Consider the following 17,304-nt stretch of genomic DNA (forward strand, 5'->3'; position numbering starts at 1 on the left):
TCCCTAATCAATTTCTTTTTTTCAATTATAAATAAAAAGACCTAAATTCCTAAATGGGGCTTTCCCAACTTTGCCCTCACTTTAAACTCTATTTTTTAATTTAAAAATTAAAAAAAAAGTTCAATCACTTTTTAATGTCATGTAACAAAAAAACTACACAGTCAACATGTCCTAAACTACAAGTCAACATGTCCTATTTAACGTTGATCAATTTGACGGAAAGGTTCTATTTGATGCAATTACACAAAAATAAGGACCAATTATTGAGATGCTAAAAAAGAAAGGGTCCTATTTGAGATTCTGAACAAAAATAAAAACACATTAAACCTTTATTTTTTATTTTTTCTAAATTTTTTTATAATAGAATTAAGATTCAATTTGAAAATGGTATTTCCTTAATTTTTTTTTAATCTTATTAACTAACTATTTTTATTTTAGTATATACTTTTTATTATCAATTTTATTTTTATTAATATATTATTTTATTATTTTATCCGTTATATTTTATAATTATTTTTAATCCACATAATCTATCTAATAATTATTAATTTTAATTTTTTATTATAAGAATGGATACGCACGTGTTTCCAAATATATTGTATAAATATTAGAATTATTAAAAAAAAGTATGGCTAAGGATATGAAAATATAATACATCCAAATGAGGTCCTGAATTTCACATTCAATTATTTAACAAAAGTCATTTTCGTGGCCATCGTTGTTTTCCTTTGAGCTGTTCGTGCACGTCACTAACATTTTCCTAATTTTCTTCCTCGTGACCGTTAAAGTCAGAGACATTGCTCTCATAGAACTGAAGCGAGAAACATAACTAAGATATTAACATTGGAAAATATAACGCAACTCACTACTCTAAAAACAACAGCACATTGACAACTCTTTTAATGATATAATGAACATATGTTTAAAATTTAAGATAAAATAAAATAAATATAATTAGAAATATATTATTTTAAATTATTTGGTAAATAATGTGTATTCTAAATTCATTAGAATCAATATATTAAATTTAACATGTCCTTTTAATTTAAAATATTAATGTATATTAAAAAAATATATTATCATTTAATCGTAAATTATTATTTTTCATTTTTCTAAAAAAAAGTAATAGTACCAGCAAAAATATCCTATTTTTTATTCCACTTATCTAATAATATCAATAAAATCATATTTTTATTTTAAAATATAAAATCATTTAAAATGAATCCACTATAAAAGTAAAAATAATATTTTTTATTAGATGTTGAAGTTACGTAGAAAAATTAAGTGGTATACATAAAAACAAAAATTCCTTAAAAAAAACTATAAGAACTACTCTCAGCACATTATATTAACATAAATAAACAAAACTATACAAGTTTATCCAAAGCGCGAAACTTGTCATGGAAGCAGCAGCGCTTGCTGGAGTAGCTGTCTTTCTATTACTTAGTTACTTCATCAAATGGGCTACAGCAGGTTCTGCTCGCAAGAAGCCACCGGAAGCAGCCGGTGGCTGGCCTTTAATCGGCCACCTTCGCCTCTTTGGTCGCTCCGCCGGTCAGCCTCTATACGAAACGCTAGGAGGCTTAGCAGACAAGTATGGCCCAATATTCAGCATCCGAATCGGTGTGCATCAGGCGGTAGTGGTGAGCTCTTGGGAGTTAGCGAAGGAGTGTTTTACCACTCTGGACGTTGTTGTCTCATCTCGTCCCAAATTCAGCGCCGCCAAAATCTTGACATACGACTATGCTAGTTTTGCGTTTTCCCCTTACGGAGAATTCTGGCGCGACATGCATAAGATTACGGTTTCGGAGCTATTTTCTACCCGACGTGCTGAACAGCTTCGAGGAATTAGATATTCGGAGGTGCAGAGTTCGTTGAAAGAACTATACGGAACGTGGGTGGAGAAAAAGGGTGATTTGTTGGTGGAGATGAAGGAGTGGTTCGGGAACATGAATCTGAACGTGATTCTGAGGACGGTTGCGGGAAAGCGATACTGTGTGGGGAATGGAGATGAGGAACGGATGAGGGTTCGGAGGGCACTGAGAGAATTCTTTAATTTGATGGGGGTGGTTGTGATTGGGGATGCGATTCCATTTCTTGGTTGGCTTGATTTGGGAGGTGAAGTGAAGGAGATGAGGAAAACGGCTGTAGAAATGGATAGCTTCTTTTCTGAATGGTTAGAAGAACATCGCCAACGAAGAGACTCAGATGGGAAGAAAAGAGAGGAAGACTTCATTGATGTGTTGCTGTCTGCTCTTGACGGGGTCGACCTTGCTGGTCACGATGCCGACACTGTCATTAAAGCCACATGTCTGGTAAGCTGTCTCCTAAGTAAAGTTCTTATTGAGTTCAACATACATAGTATATTTGTTTAGATAAGAAGAAAAAGTAGGAAAAAGGAAAATTAATCATGGTTAAGATCGAATTAGGCTAGTTGAATAATGGAGATTTTATTGGAAATTTAGAACTGCTAATGGGCTTGTTGCATCTTACAGACATTAATAGCTGCAGCAACGGATACTACAACAGTTACTATGACTTGGGCATTATCGGTATTGTTGAATAATCGCGATGCCTTGAAGAAAGTTCAAGATGAATTGGATGAGCATGTGGGGATGGAAAAAGCGGTGAATGAATCTGACATAAACAAATTAGTTTACCTTCAAGCTGTCGTTAAAGAGTCAATGAGATTGTATGCAGCTGCACCACTACCTGGTCCGCGTGAATTCACAAGCGATTGTACTTTAGGTGGCTACCATATCCAAGCAGGTACGAGATTGATTTTGAACATTTGGAAGATGCAGAGAGATCCACGTGTATGGGAAAATCCATTGGAGTTTGAGCCAGAAAGGTTCCTCACAAGCCACAAGGGTGTGGATGTGAAGGGTCAACATTTTGAGCTACTTCCCTTTGGTGGCGGAAGAAGGTCGTGCCCTGGCATGTCATTTGCCCTTCAAATGACACACTTAGCTTTAGCAGCTTTTTTGCAAGCATTTAAGGTCACAACACTGAACAATGAACCAGTTGACATGAGTCCCGTATTTGGACTCACATTCATCAAAGCCACCCCGCTTCAGGTTTTAATCCAACCTCGTTTACCACATCAACGTCTCCTTAATAATGTATACTAATTACGTCATTCTCCTTAGCAGCACCTTCAATTGGTACCTATATGTATATATATGTAGAATGATCAGACTTGTCTCTGTACGATTTTATGAGCTCAATATTGTGTTCAGACTAATTACAATTATTATGAGTTAAATGTTGCACACAAATAAAGTAATGTATAAACTTGAAACCATAGTTAAAATTCGGGCGCACAATTAAATCAGTTAAAAAGGGATTTTTTTAATCTTAATTCGTTAATGAAATTATTAAGAAAACATATCAAAATTAAAAAATTATATAAAAATTAAAAAATCATTAATCAAATTTTTAAAAATATATTTTTATATAAAAATAAAACCCTTCGTTATAATCTATTCCATATGCTTTTATATATCTATTTGTCACAGATCTAACTTTGAATATCCCAATTTTACCATCTACGTCAAATTTCACTGTATAAATCAATTAACATTCTACTAGTTTCTTTTCAAATGTACAATCTATTAATTCTACAAGTTTACAAGTTTATTTTCAAATGTACAATCTATTAATTCTCACATTTCATTTCTTTGTAAGTATATAAGTATCTGTTATATACTTTTTTTTATTGTATTAATGACCTTGATTAAGTGTATAAATTTTGAGGGTATTATTTTTGTCCCTCCAAAATTATTAATCATGATTCGTCTATATGCAATTTTCATATTAATTCATTCATCTATACATTTTAATGTATAAAATAAAGGTTAACTTACCATAAAATAAAATAGAATACAATTAAAAATAAATGAATGCCTATTACCCTTTAAAAATATTTTAGACACTATTTTTTTAGCATGAAAAATATTATAACAAATACATAGATGTATTTTTTTTCATGAACCCTTCTCTCTCTATATACATTAAATACGTCAAACAAAAGATATTAAGGAATAATTAGATATTAAAATTATTATGAAGTGAATTAAACATTTTTTTAATGCATTACCCATTCATTCTCACTGAAAACAATTTTCTTAAAAAAAATAAAACAAGATGGGTGAATGCACCTACTAAAACAAGTGTTTTGAACACATTATGGGTGTATTTATAATTAAGTATGATTAACAAGAAAGTATATTTTTTGATCAAAACACTATTAATATTGTTTGTCTTTTTTCCTTTTTTTATTGGTTCTCTTTTATATTTTTGCTTAGACCCTTTTGTGTTCACGTTTTTCCAACTTTCTTCCTCTTTTAATTCTTGTTAAAGTTATTTAATTCTCTTTTCCTAGTAGTGTCTTTTTGTCATTTCATTGTATTCTAGTTCCTTAACATGACTTCTGATGGGAAAAAATCTATCATACTCCTAGATATTTGATCTAATAAAAACCAATCGTACCACACAAATGACGAGTCTATCACCACATTATCCTTATTCTTGACTTACCGATGTGAGATTATTAGAACTGAAAACAACTTCAGTTTCGCAACCGTATTTCTTGATGAAAAGGAAATGGGAGCTATCTACTTCTACGAGTCAAAAGATGCGGCTGAGTGCTTTTTTATTTCATGCTGATCAAAGGTTGAGGGTAAGAAAAAGTTAGGATAAGGCCAAAAAATCAGTGGCGTGAAGAAGAAAGCTATGGCGTTAGTCAACCAAAAAATGTAAAAAATTAAAGAAGATGAGGCACGATGACTTCAACTTCTGGATTACACTGTTGACTATCAGTTTGCATTCGGGGGACCAATGAAGACATTGTCATTCTGTTGTATTATGCATTGGGACTTTGAAATCATTCCGATTATTTTACACATTTGTTAGTATACATTCAGAATTTGATTGGGTGAGAGTAAGAGAATTGTGCCTGTGTAAGATGTGGTTCTTGTGAAATAGAAATTCTGATATAGTAGCTGAATCCGATGGATCTTACGATTCAATATCTGGTCGCAGCAGTTACAGCCGTACTCTTCATTTCTTTCCTCATCAAAAGGGGTACACCAGGTTCCACCCGCAAGCCACCGGAAGCAGCCGGTGGGTGGCCTTTGATCGGTCATCTTCACCTCTTGGGTGGTTCCACTGAGCCTCCTCACGTAACCTTAGGATCCTTAGCAGACAAGTATGGCCCAATATTCAGCATCCGAATTGGTGTGCATCCAGCTGTGGTGGTGAGCTCTTGGGAGTTAGCCAAGGAGTGTTTCACCACTCTCGACGTCGTTGTCTCTTCTCGCCCAAAATACACCGCCGCTAAACTCTTGGGCTACAACTATGCTAACTTTGGGTTTTCCCCTTACGGAGAATTCTGGCGTGAGATGCGCAAGATTACGGCTTCAGAATTGCTCTCCACCACCCGCTTCGAACTTCTTAAGGATATTAGACACTCCGAGGTGAAGAGCTCCTTCAAAGAATTGTACAGATCATGGGCGGACAAAGGAGATGGGTCACATTATTTGTCGGTGGAGATGAAGCAGTGGTTCGGAGACGTCAATCTCAACGTCATTCTGCGGATGATTTCGGGAAAGCAATACTCTACCAGAAGTGAAGACGAGCAACAGGTGCGGCGGATTCGGAAGGTTTTCAGAGAGTTCTTCCGTTTGACAGGGTTGTTTGTGGTTGGAGACGCCATTCCGTTTCTGGGGTGGCTTGATTTGGGAGGTGAAGTAAAGGAGATGAAAAAAACGGCCATGGAAATGGATACCATAGTTTCTGAATGGTTAGAAGAACATCGCCAGAAAAGAGACATTGATGAGAGCAAAACAGAGCAGGACTTCGTTGATGTTTTGTTGTCGGTCCTTAAAGGAGTCGACCTTGCCGGTTACGATGTCGACACTGTCATAAAAGCCACCTGCACGGTACGCACCACTGCGTTATTGATTGCCATCTCATTTCTTCTCTTTCATTTATGCGTTATTGATTAAAAACTAAAAATGTTTTTCCTTTTGTGTTGGTTTACATTCAAAAATTGAAATGGTTGGTGGCTTTATTGTTGAATCTTGCAGATGCTGATTGCCGGAGCAACTGATACCACAGCAGTTACCATGACATGGGCGCTGTCGTTGTTGCTAAATAATCGGGACGCATTGAAGAAAGTACAAGATGAATTGGATGAGCACGTGGGAAAAGAAAGATTAGTGAATGAATCGGATATAAACAAATTAGTTTATCTTCAAGCTGTGGTTAAAGAGACACTGCGATTGTATCCATCTGGGCCATTCTCTGGTCCACGCGAATTCACAGAAAATTGTACACTGGGTGGCTTCAACATCAAAGCGGGTACCCGATTTATATTGAACATTTGGAAATTACACAGAGATCCACGAATATGGTCAAATCCATTGGAGTTTGAACCAGAAAGGTTCTTGAGCAGCCACAAAAGTGTCGATCTGAAGGGTCAGCATTTTGAACTGCTTCCCTTTGGTGGTGGAAGGAGGTTGTGCCCTGGCATATCATTTGGCCTTCAAATGACACACTTGGCATTAGCTTCTCTTTTGCAGGCATTTGAAATCACCACACCATCCAATGCTCAAGTTGATATGAGTGCCACGTTTGGACTCACAAATATGAAAACCACCCCTCTGCAGGTTTTAGTCAGACCCGCTTTATCACATCACCTACTCTTTGGTGATCATGTTTAGCAAAATCCATTGTATTAACCAACGTCTACAACGTTATTCATCTATTCTGAAACTGTTTAGTTGATTGTATGATTAAAGATCGTGTATGTAACTACATCTTACTTCAATTTTATTCCTTATACAAATTCCTTTCTATAACTATGACGAGAAAAGTGAATCAAATGAGTCTCATCTTATCGGTAAATAAATAAATATATATAATATTTTTTCAAATCTAACAATTGGGGTGGTGGAGGGAGTTGCTCTCTTGTTATATTTCTTAAAACTTTGAGTATACTTTAACCCAGAAAATGAAACATTTATCTAGCAATCATGTTCTCAATGGTTCAGCCTTGAAGGTTCATACATTAGAAATGTCGATGTGAAATTCCTGATTACTTCGTTAAGCTATTCGTTTTGGTTTCTTTCGTGATTGTCAAAAATCTATTTGGGTCTGTAAAAGATGTAAGAATAGTTGTCTAGATTTGCTCTTATAAATGAAGGTATTATTCTCTAAATTCTTATTCTTTCTTCTCTTCTTATTTTTTAGATAAGGGTTGGACAACTTGTTGTCCCTCTTTTAATTCATATTTGTTATTGTTGATAAAAAAACCTTACATATCTTTCTATACTAAAATTTTGTTTAGGAAAATTGAATTCTCTGTCACAAGATTGCTATATAGTCATTTTGTAAGAAACCAATTTAAAATATCTTGTGTCGATTATTATTTTTAAAAATAGCTCAAATTATGAATGTATTCTTTAAATTTAATAAAAGTAAAATATATTAATGTCCGACCATTTTTGGGAATCTAACTTTAGTCAATACAAATGTAGACTAATAAAAAATTATCAATGATATATTATATAGAGATTGAGTATATGATAAAGATATTCGAAGGAAAAAAAGTCTAAAAATATTAAAATAAAGTTAAGTAAACATATAAGTCTAAAATAAATTCAATACTATTCAGCAAACATATGTACAATAAACTTAACTTTAAAGTATAGATACATATTACGAACGCCGCTGCTGCTACGGTTTTATTTTTTATTTTTAATAGTATCTAACAGTGCCTTTTAATTAAAGAATTAACGTGGTTTATTTATTGTTAGTTTAGTTTCTTGGAAATAGAATTTTAACTGTTAAATTTACTTTTTAGTACTATAAACTAGTCGGAATGGTAATTTTTATATTTTTTTTTCATTTATATTACCATAAGGAATAAATAGTAATCAATTTTAATGATTAAGAATAATTCATCATTATAGTAACTAAGTTAAATCTTAATTTATACAAACTAAAAATTATTAATAAAAAAATAATTTTTATTATAAATAAAAAATTATAATTAGTTTTAAAATTGATAATTAAAGTGAATTATATTATAAATTAGTGTTTAAATTGATTATTAATATTAGTTACCAAAAGTTTTGACTACAGAATAAAATAGTCTCATATTAGAAAATTAATCTAAATTAGTCACTAAACATATTTTTGGTCACTAGAATAAATTAATATTTAAAAATTTTCTTATACTGCATATGAAATATAATAAACACTATAATGGATACAATAATTATTTAAAAGAATAAACATATTGATTGTAATATAATATATTTAAAAAATAATTGAAATTTATTTATTTAAATAAATGTTACAAATAATATAAAAGTAATGTAATAATTATCTTAGAAAATAATTAACTAGTTTTGTGATTAATTAAAGCATTGAATACTAATGTTGATTTAATTTATGTTTAAAAAACAAAATTAAAATTTTATTTAAATTTTTACGATCTTACAATTTTCTAAAAATATTAGTCAATTTTTTCATGATATTTAGTTAAAGTTTTATTATTTATTTGGGTTAAATATGTTTTTCGTCTCTTAAGTATCACATGATTTTGGGTTTAGTCCCTACTCGAAACTTTAATGGTTTTTAATCCTCGTAGTTTTAAAACTTTTACTATAGTCCTTGAAATTGGATGGCGTTAACTTTTAGTAGATGTGGCAAACGGCGATCCCACGTCTTATGCTAGCTTGCCTCTTCACTCTCTGTCACGTTGCTTGTGTCGTTCGTCTTCTCCGGCAGAGTAGAGCCTCCATCGGACCAGCCGCCGTGTCGGACCTTCCGCTAAGTCCAAGCCGTCACCGACGACACCAATCACCACCGGGACCATTGCCGGTCGCGGCGTCGATTTCTCCCTCCTTGCCTATTCTCCGCGCGCGAGAGAGAAGTTCTCTCGTTCCTCCGCCAATCGCCGCCTGAGAGAGCCCAGCGTCCGCGAGCCACAAACGAGGATGGTCACCGCCGACGCCGTCCTCGACAACCGGTCAGAGTATCAAGTCACTATGATGAGCATTTCTATTGAGTTTTTTCGCCCCTTTTTCACCTTTAAATAATTTTTATTTTTCAGGACATATTAAATGCTCTAAGAATTCCCCGTGCACTCGTTCTTGAAAGAAGCTTTGACAGACCAAATTTGAAGTATGAAGTAATTGGCAAGACAAAGGAACCACTAAAGAAGCTCAGACAGCTACTAATTGATCGCTTCTAGAATCAGTGTGAAATTGTTTACTCCCTTTCAAAAAGTGAATGTGTTGAGGTCTCTAAATTTTTAAATGAGAAATGCAAGATCAAAACAGTGTATTACCATGCTGGCTTGGCTGCCTGGCAGAGAATAACACCATGAACAGTATAAAAGGTGAGTTATATATTATATCAAAATAAAGAGAATAAACTGGCTTGTGGTCAATTTGAGTTAGGCCAAGCTGTTTTTAGTTTTAGGTAAGTCACTGCATTGATTATTTTCCTTTTGCATTAGTTTAGTTTAGCTTAGCATCTTCAAGTTTACTTTTGCATTTCACAGTTTCAGTCATTGCATCTTTCACTCCATTTTATGTTTTATATATCACTGTTTTTAGTTAAAGCCAGTTTCAGTTTTGCATTTCTATTGCATTTTAATTTCAATAACCATTCATAATTTCTTTCCTTTTTTGCTGTCACTGCTGTTCAGTTTACATGCATTACATTTTTTATTTCTTTTGCTAACCACTGTTCATTTTCATTTTATGGTTGCTGGTTTTATTGCTGAGATTCTTTTCTTTTCAATTGTGTTTTAGATTTAGCTTTAGTTGTCTAGTTCTACCACCAGTTTGCACTAGTTCATATATACATTCCATTTCATAAATTGTTTTCATCTGTAGCTTTTCTTTACTGTTTTTAAATTTTGATCTCAAATTTAGCACTAGTTTTAGTTCTGTTTTTCACTTGTGGTTTACTCCCTTTGCACATTGAGGACAATGTGTAATTCAAGTGTAGGGGGAGGGTTCAAATTTTTGCTTTTCTGCCTATTTTCTCAGTGTTTGCAATTTTAAATTTCTGTGTTCAACCTTTTTTTTTGCTGCATAGATTAAGGATTTCTCTGCTTTGATTGTTTTTCATTTTATTTACTGTTTTTAGGAATGTAGAACATGAGTAAGTAGCAAGTTTGTTACTGCTTTTAATTCTAATGTGGCTATTCAGTTTCTTGTTTTCAGATTAGTAGCAGTTTACTTTCATCCTGGTTTGTGGCTCGCGGAGGTTGGGCTCTCTCAGGCGGCGATTGGTGGAGGAACAAGAGAGTTTCTCTCTTGCGCGCAGAGAAAAGGCAAAGAGGGAGAAATCGACACCGCGGTCGACAATGGTCCCGGTGGCGATTGTGTGCCGACGACGGCTTGGACTGAGCGGAAGGTCCGACACGGCGGCTGGTCCGATAGAGGCTCTGCTCTGCCGGAGAAGACGAACGACACAAGCAATGTGGCAGAGAGTGAAGAAACAAGCTGGCATAAGATATGGTCTCGCCGTTTGCCACATCTACTAAAAGTTAACGTCGTCCAATTTTAAGGACTAATAGTAAGAGTTTTAAAACTACGATGACTAAAAACCATCAAAGTTTCGAGTAGGGACTAAACCCAAAATCGTGTGATACTTACGAGACGAAAAACATATTTAACGCTGTTTTTGTTTTGTAAGTCATTATTTTTATCATAGAATGCTTTTAACATAGCATTCCAAATATAAGGACAGTAGACGAACGAAAATACATTTTCATGATTCCGGACTAAATGAACATCAATAATCATCCTTTTACTATTTGGTTTTCAGGTATCATTATTTTTATTTCTATCTTCTTTTATTGGAGATTTCACTTTTTCACATATATACTATGTTTCACTATTGTAACTATACACATCATTATTAGATTCATATAAAATAATGTCCATATTAAATACACCTTCAAATTGAACTACTACTACAATTGATTTTAAAAGTAATGATTCATAAAAAATATAATTCAAAGTTTTGATATCAAATTAAAAAATCGAATTCATTATATGATTTTTCATTAATATATTGTTATATACAGATAGTAAATTTGTATAATATTTTACTCATAATAAATTAAGAAATTTTTATTATATGATATATTATATGATTAACAAACGTATAATTTAATCAACAAATAAAATAATTTTATATTAACATACTAATTCAATTTATACCCGTTTCAAATTAGTTTAATTTACTGAATTATAATTCACTGCAACTTATTTAAATTATTATAAAATTCAATTAGGATGAATTCCCAGAAGTAAAAGAAATCAAAATTATTTCATTTACTTTCGCATTACTAATTATTATTTTTTAGACTAATTATTACATTCTTTTTACATTTTTATTTCTAATATTTATTACATTTAAATAAATAACGTTTCATTATTTGCTAAATGATTGTTAAATTTATTTATATTTTAATTTTAATATATATTATACTAAATATACTTCTTTTTTTAAATAATTATTACATTTATTTATGTATTATATTAATGGAAAAAAATTCAATTGTGTTTTGTTTTCAAGTTGATTAAGATAGTATTGAATAAGTAAGATGCGTTTATTGGATGTACTTAAAAAAGTCTCCCCATCGATGTTTAAGAAAATTGAGAGTTTATCTTTTAATGGAGGACTATGAAAGTTTTTGTGTCAGGACATTGAGATAGCATTGAGTTAATCATACTGTCCACTTTGAGTATGAAATTCCTATAACAGTTTTGTTCTTAAAAAAGATTTAGAATTAAATTATGTTTTGTTTCTAAATTAATTAAAATAGCTTCTTATAAACGAGATAAATGTACTAACCGAAACAAGTCTCTCAATAAATACTTAAGGAAAATATAACATTTAGTGTCCCAAATTAAATAATAATGATACACAATAGCTTATATTTTGTTAAATATATCATAAAAGTGTGTCTTATATTTCTTTTATTGAGCATCAAAATATTTTGGCTAGTAAATATATTCATCAGTTAATTGGTACGTAGCATCGTGAAAGAAGCATTGATGCAGATTGATCAATGAGTTAGTTGAATGGATGAGGCTTGAAGAGGTTGCTGACACTCATTATAAAGGTACTGAATTGTTGGGTAGAGCTCAATTATGCCTCTTGGCCAGCATTTTATGGAGGGAATCGAAACCGTGAGTCTAACTCTCACGTTGGATAAAAATGAAAAAGTAGAATAATATATAAAAGTGAAAAATTTACTAATTCATTATCTTAAAATTTTGAATAAAAAATGTATTAATCCTTGACTGAGATGCAAGAGGTGGTTCCCTAGTGATCCATTGGTTCTGTTGAAGAATCCTTTGATTTTTCTCTCTCTCTTTCTACCGACATTATCTTTCCAAAGCAAAAGGCAAAACACAAAGGGTTGGTTGTGACCCTTTTGCACAAAAAAAACGAGGGTGCTGTGTTAAAGAAATACAGAACTTGGTTGGTTCATGGTTGCAGCTTGTTTCTCGCTTTTCCATATCCACATTTTTGGTTTGGACGTCACGAACAAGACATAGAGATCACCTCACAATTGGGGAAGACCTTTCACGATGACAATTGAAAAAGATAACGATATTTTCATAACATTTTATAAAAACATTTTAACACTATTTACATATCATTATGTGATTAGTCCAAAAATACTTCACATTTTGGATTTGGACGTTCCGAACAAGATATAGAGATCACCTCACGATTGGGGAAGGCCTTCCACGATGAAATTGAAAAAGATAGTGATACTTTGACAACATTATTTTAACAACATTTTAACATATCATTATGTGATTAGTCCAAAAATATTTCAGAGTCTCGTTATCTTTAAAGACATTTTTCAATGGATGAATTAATCTTGAAAAATAAATGTGATGAGTAGTAAAGCACGGTTAATAAAAACATAAAATAAAACACACTTCAAACAGTTAACTGGCTACTAATACAAAAGGTTTAATTTTTAAAATGGTACAAATATAATATAACATAAATAATCTATAACTTAGTGTAATTAAGTTTATTATCCCTGCCTTACTGAAAATTGAGACGGACTGAAATCCTGATAGTGCGCCACAAGATAAATTTGTAGCTGCAAATCCTAATGACTAATAATTTTCTTTACTTTCCCTTTGAATGCCATTTATTTTAGAAGAAGTACTTGTTCATCAGTTCTTTTACTGCAATTAAATGTGTAGATACTTGGTTCTAATATCGTAGTAATTAAAAAGATAAATGGCATAGGATGTCAGAAAGATATTTTGGCAATTGAACGCACTCAACCACATGAATTTAAAAGTGATACTTTGATTTATAATTTTGACAGTTGTTGTTTGAAGTGATGGTTTGTGGTTGAAATTTTGTCTCGGTTTATCTTTATTTTTTATTTGATTTTATTTTATTTGTTGACAGCTGTTGTTTGAGGTGAGGGTGTGAAGGAAAGTGTCCTTGAATGTTGTAGTAGAGTTATAACCATACGTTGTCACAGAAGTCATTTTCGTAGTTATGATCAACATGGCTGCTGTTGTTGTCTAGAGCCGACAAAGCAATATATTGGAAAGAGGAAAACAGTAAAAAGAAATCCGAGGAATAGAGTAAGATAAGAAATTGGAGAGAGATACATGGGAGAAAAAGAGAACAAGATTTGAAAAAAAATGAGACAAGGGGAAATCTCGTTTTCACGTTGATATTTAAACTGGAGTAAGACAATAATATTTTTCAAAAGTTAAACTCACAATTGTCTACTGTTGCGAAATTGGAGAGAGATACATGACAAAAAAGTTAAATAAAAATAAAAACTATGTTGGTCTCTTTTTTCAAACCTAGAATTCCCTTTCCCTGACGGAGGCGCAGTGTTGACGAAAACATATAACCTTATTACTTCCTCTCTCGTCAAATCAATTTTCTTCATAAACCACCTAACGAGGAATTCCGCCCTCTTTCTCCTATTTTTTTATTAATAAGAGGAAACAAATTTGTATTTCCTTTTCCTACGTTGACATCAGAAATTCTATAAAAATTTATAAATAAAAAGTTTGGTATTATATATGACCTATTTTAGACGCACGTTTATTAATAATTGTGGTGGTTATTAATAGTGTTGTCAAATCATATAATTTGATTTGATCTTACTGATTGAATATATAGATTAATCACTTAGTTAATTAATTCAATCCGATTTATTTATTAATAAATATAGATTAAATGTGTTGACTAAATGATTTTTAGACTAAATTTAATTTTGAACTAAGTGTAGAAGTTATAATAGGTCGGATTGAATAACAAATTTTAATCTATTTTAACTACACTGGTTATTAACATAAATAACAAGTGAAGTTAAATTTCTTAATAACCCAAATGTGAATTCAAGATTAAAAGTATATTTAAATTTTTTTAAAGTATTATTTGAAAAAAAAATAAAAAATCTAACTTTTATTTATAAGAAACACTCGCTATGTTCAAACTTATGGTTTTATTAGATTATTTACATGCTCTAAAATTTTTATAAGAAGTATATAAAACATATCGGAATGTTCTTACAGAAAGTTTGGAGATTTATAAGAAAAAAAGAAATATTTTCACTTGTAAGTTTGGCTAAGTTATAAATAAGGTCTTCTAATGTAACAATTACAATGTTGATATTTTCAGTAGTTTTTCCTTAATCCATATATTCTTTACATAATAAAATTGACTATTTATTCTCCAATTTCCATAAATAAGTGTACCTTTTAAATTTAATACCTATTTCTCTATTTATGACTTACAAAAATAGAGTGTGTTAAAGTGGATAAACATTTAAAAATTAGAGTAAACATGCAACCTTAATTGCCATTACGATCAATGAATACAAAAAATAGACACATGAATGAATAAAAATATGAAAAAAATTGTTCTTTAAAAGTTTAGTCTCATTGAATAATTTGGTTATCTTATTGTTTATATAAAACATTTAAATTATGAATTATTATACCGAGTTTGAATTTATTTGATAATTAGATTTTTCTGATTTTGAAAATTATTTATTTTATGTTCAAATTCAAATTTATTTTATAGTTATTTTTAATTTAAAAAGTATTATTTTTAATATTATTGAGTATATAACTTATTTGATAATAAAGGTAACGTTAATTTTAAATATACAAAAAATTAAGAATATGCACTATAGGAGAGTATTGGAGTAAAAACTTTATTTTATAAAATTATTTTGTTACTATTTTTATTATTTCGATATTTGAAATCAAATTACTTCTTAACCAGCTATTAGTTATCCAATACATCTTATTAGAGTTGATATATATATATATATATATATATATATACACGTGTTGTGTGTGCGTGCGTGTGTGTTAATCAGACAGGAAAATTAAAATTGCTTTCTTCTTGCAAGATTTTAGTCGACATGACTTATTTTTTGACTTGCACATATCCTTGAATTTTTTCAAATGTTACCCATTCTAATAATAAAACTAAGAATGTACAACAATTGCCACAACAGGAAGACATACACATCTTTTTACACATGGGAATGACGATATTACAACCCATGTGCCTGCTCAATTAATTAGTTTAGGTCAAGTTGTACTTTGACACGCCTCTTCAACTTATATTAAACAATTTGTCCTCTAAGTTTTAGAGTGTTTAAACTTTCCCAAGGGGGAAGATTTTAAATAATAAAAGAACAAAAGAAATGGAACAGTGATTCCTTCTTGACACAGCAAAACCACAAATTACGTCCAATTCACACAGTCAAACAATAATATTTTCATTATAATTATATTATTTTTTAAATTAAAATATAATATATTTTCTTATATTATTAAAAGTAGTGTCAATGTTTTTTTAATCGGTGTCAAACTAACTTTTTCCAAAGAAATGGGTGGAGATTGTGAATGATTTGAAGAAAACACAATGGACATAATATATAGATAAGCTGGGTTGGATGGAAATTAAAATAATGTTATTAAATACATAGAAGGTTCATTTATTCAATTTTTTTATAATCATTAAAAATTAATAGTTTTACTTTTAAAATAATATATCTAATTTTTTTTTAAAATATAATGTAATTTTTTTATAAAAGATGCAATTATATTTTACTCTCAACGCTATTATTTATGATTGTAATAAAATAAAATATAATTTATTTTTATAAAATTTCTAGAATTAAAACATCTTTGCTTCTTCACAGAGTAATCTTTATTAAAAAAAATTAAAAGATCAAAGTATAACACGAGTAATCAAAATGCCGACAGATTTAGCCCATTATATTTAACAATATATATAATTTAATTAATAAAATATCAAGATCTGACTTCCAACAAATAGTATAAAAGTCGTATTTTACTTCATAATTTCAACATGGTTCAGTTAACAATAATTAAAATATGATTTTAATGAAAATAAAAACACATTTTGAAATGAACTTTTCATGTTTGAAGTTGTCTTTGAGAAATAAGCTATATCAATTAGTATATTTTTGTTTCTAAAATTGATCAATTTTAATATATTTTTTTAAATAATCAGTCAGGTAAAAAGTCCTTATTGTTTTTAACTTAAATCTGGCAAGGACATGAGTTTGGATATTAGGTTTGCTTGGAGGAGTCAGAGGTAAGAGTTTTCTCATTTATTTATTATTTTTTATTGAATAATTTACTATATAATTTAATTAAATATCTCAATTTTTCATTAAGGTATTTAAAAAAATAATGATATTTTCACGATATTTTTTGACAAAAACACAACATGACCAATCACATATGACACTTCGTCCTCATGGTAAGAGGTGAATTTATGTTTAGTACCCGATTTTAAAAATGAAGACATTGGGTCCCTATGTTATGAAAAGTGTATGAATAAGGTCATGTTCGTTAAGTTGACAGCAACAGCGTTAAGTTCATGTTGATGTGGTCGTACTTTTTCTCTTTTCTCTTCTGCTGTCCAACTTTTTCTCTCTCTTGTTCAGTTTTTTCTTTGATGATTTGTTGAACTTGTTCTTTCTTTGTGGACCTTATTCATATATTTTTCATAACATAGAGATCCAATATCTTCATTTTTAAAATCGGGTACTAAACAGAAATTCACCCCTTGGAAACAAAGTAAGCATTTAAGCCTATAAAAAAATATTGTCAAATATCGTTATCTTTTAAAAAAAATTGGTTTGTGTGAAAGAAGCATCCTGATGTGATATTATTTCGTAGTGCCTGTTCATATGATATTTTTACAATCAAGATAAAA

At 30.8% G+C, this 17,304-nt stretch overlaps 2 protein-coding genes across 2 annotated transcripts; both read left to right on the top strand.

The window, feature by feature from the left end:
• The first annotated feature begins 1,339 nt into the window (after positions 1-1,339).
• Positions 1,340-3,265, top strand: LOC124824508 (cytochrome P450 CYP82D47-like). Its single transcript, XM_047296936.2, has 2 exons — positions 1,340-2,315; positions 2,496-3,265. Exons 1-2 carry the CDS (start codon positions 1,401-1,403, stop codon positions 3,129-3,131), a joined length of 1,551 nt encoding a protein of 516 aa, XP_047152892.2. The 5' UTR covers positions 1,340-1,400; the 3' UTR covers positions 3,132-3,265.
• Positions 3,266-4,556: 1,291 nt separating this feature from the next.
• On the top strand, positions 4,557-6,863 carry LOC124824507 (cytochrome P450 CYP82D47-like). Its single transcript, XM_088107315.1, has 2 exons — positions 4,557-5,942; positions 6,090-6,863. The coding sequence occupies exons 1-2, from the start codon at positions 5,013-5,015 to the stop codon at positions 6,723-6,725; spliced, it is 1,566 nt and encodes a 521-aa protein (XP_087963441.1). The 5' UTR covers positions 4,557-5,012; the 3' UTR covers positions 6,726-6,863.
• Positions 6,864-17,304: the final 10,441 nt, after the last annotated feature.

Source organism: Vigna umbellata, chromosome 2, assembly GCF_029865625.1.
Source record: "Vigna umbellata cultivar VRB3 chromosome 2, Vumbellata_1.0, whole genome shotgun sequence".
NCBI lineage: Eukaryota > Viridiplantae > Streptophyta > Magnoliopsida > Fabales > Fabaceae > Vigna > Vigna umbellata.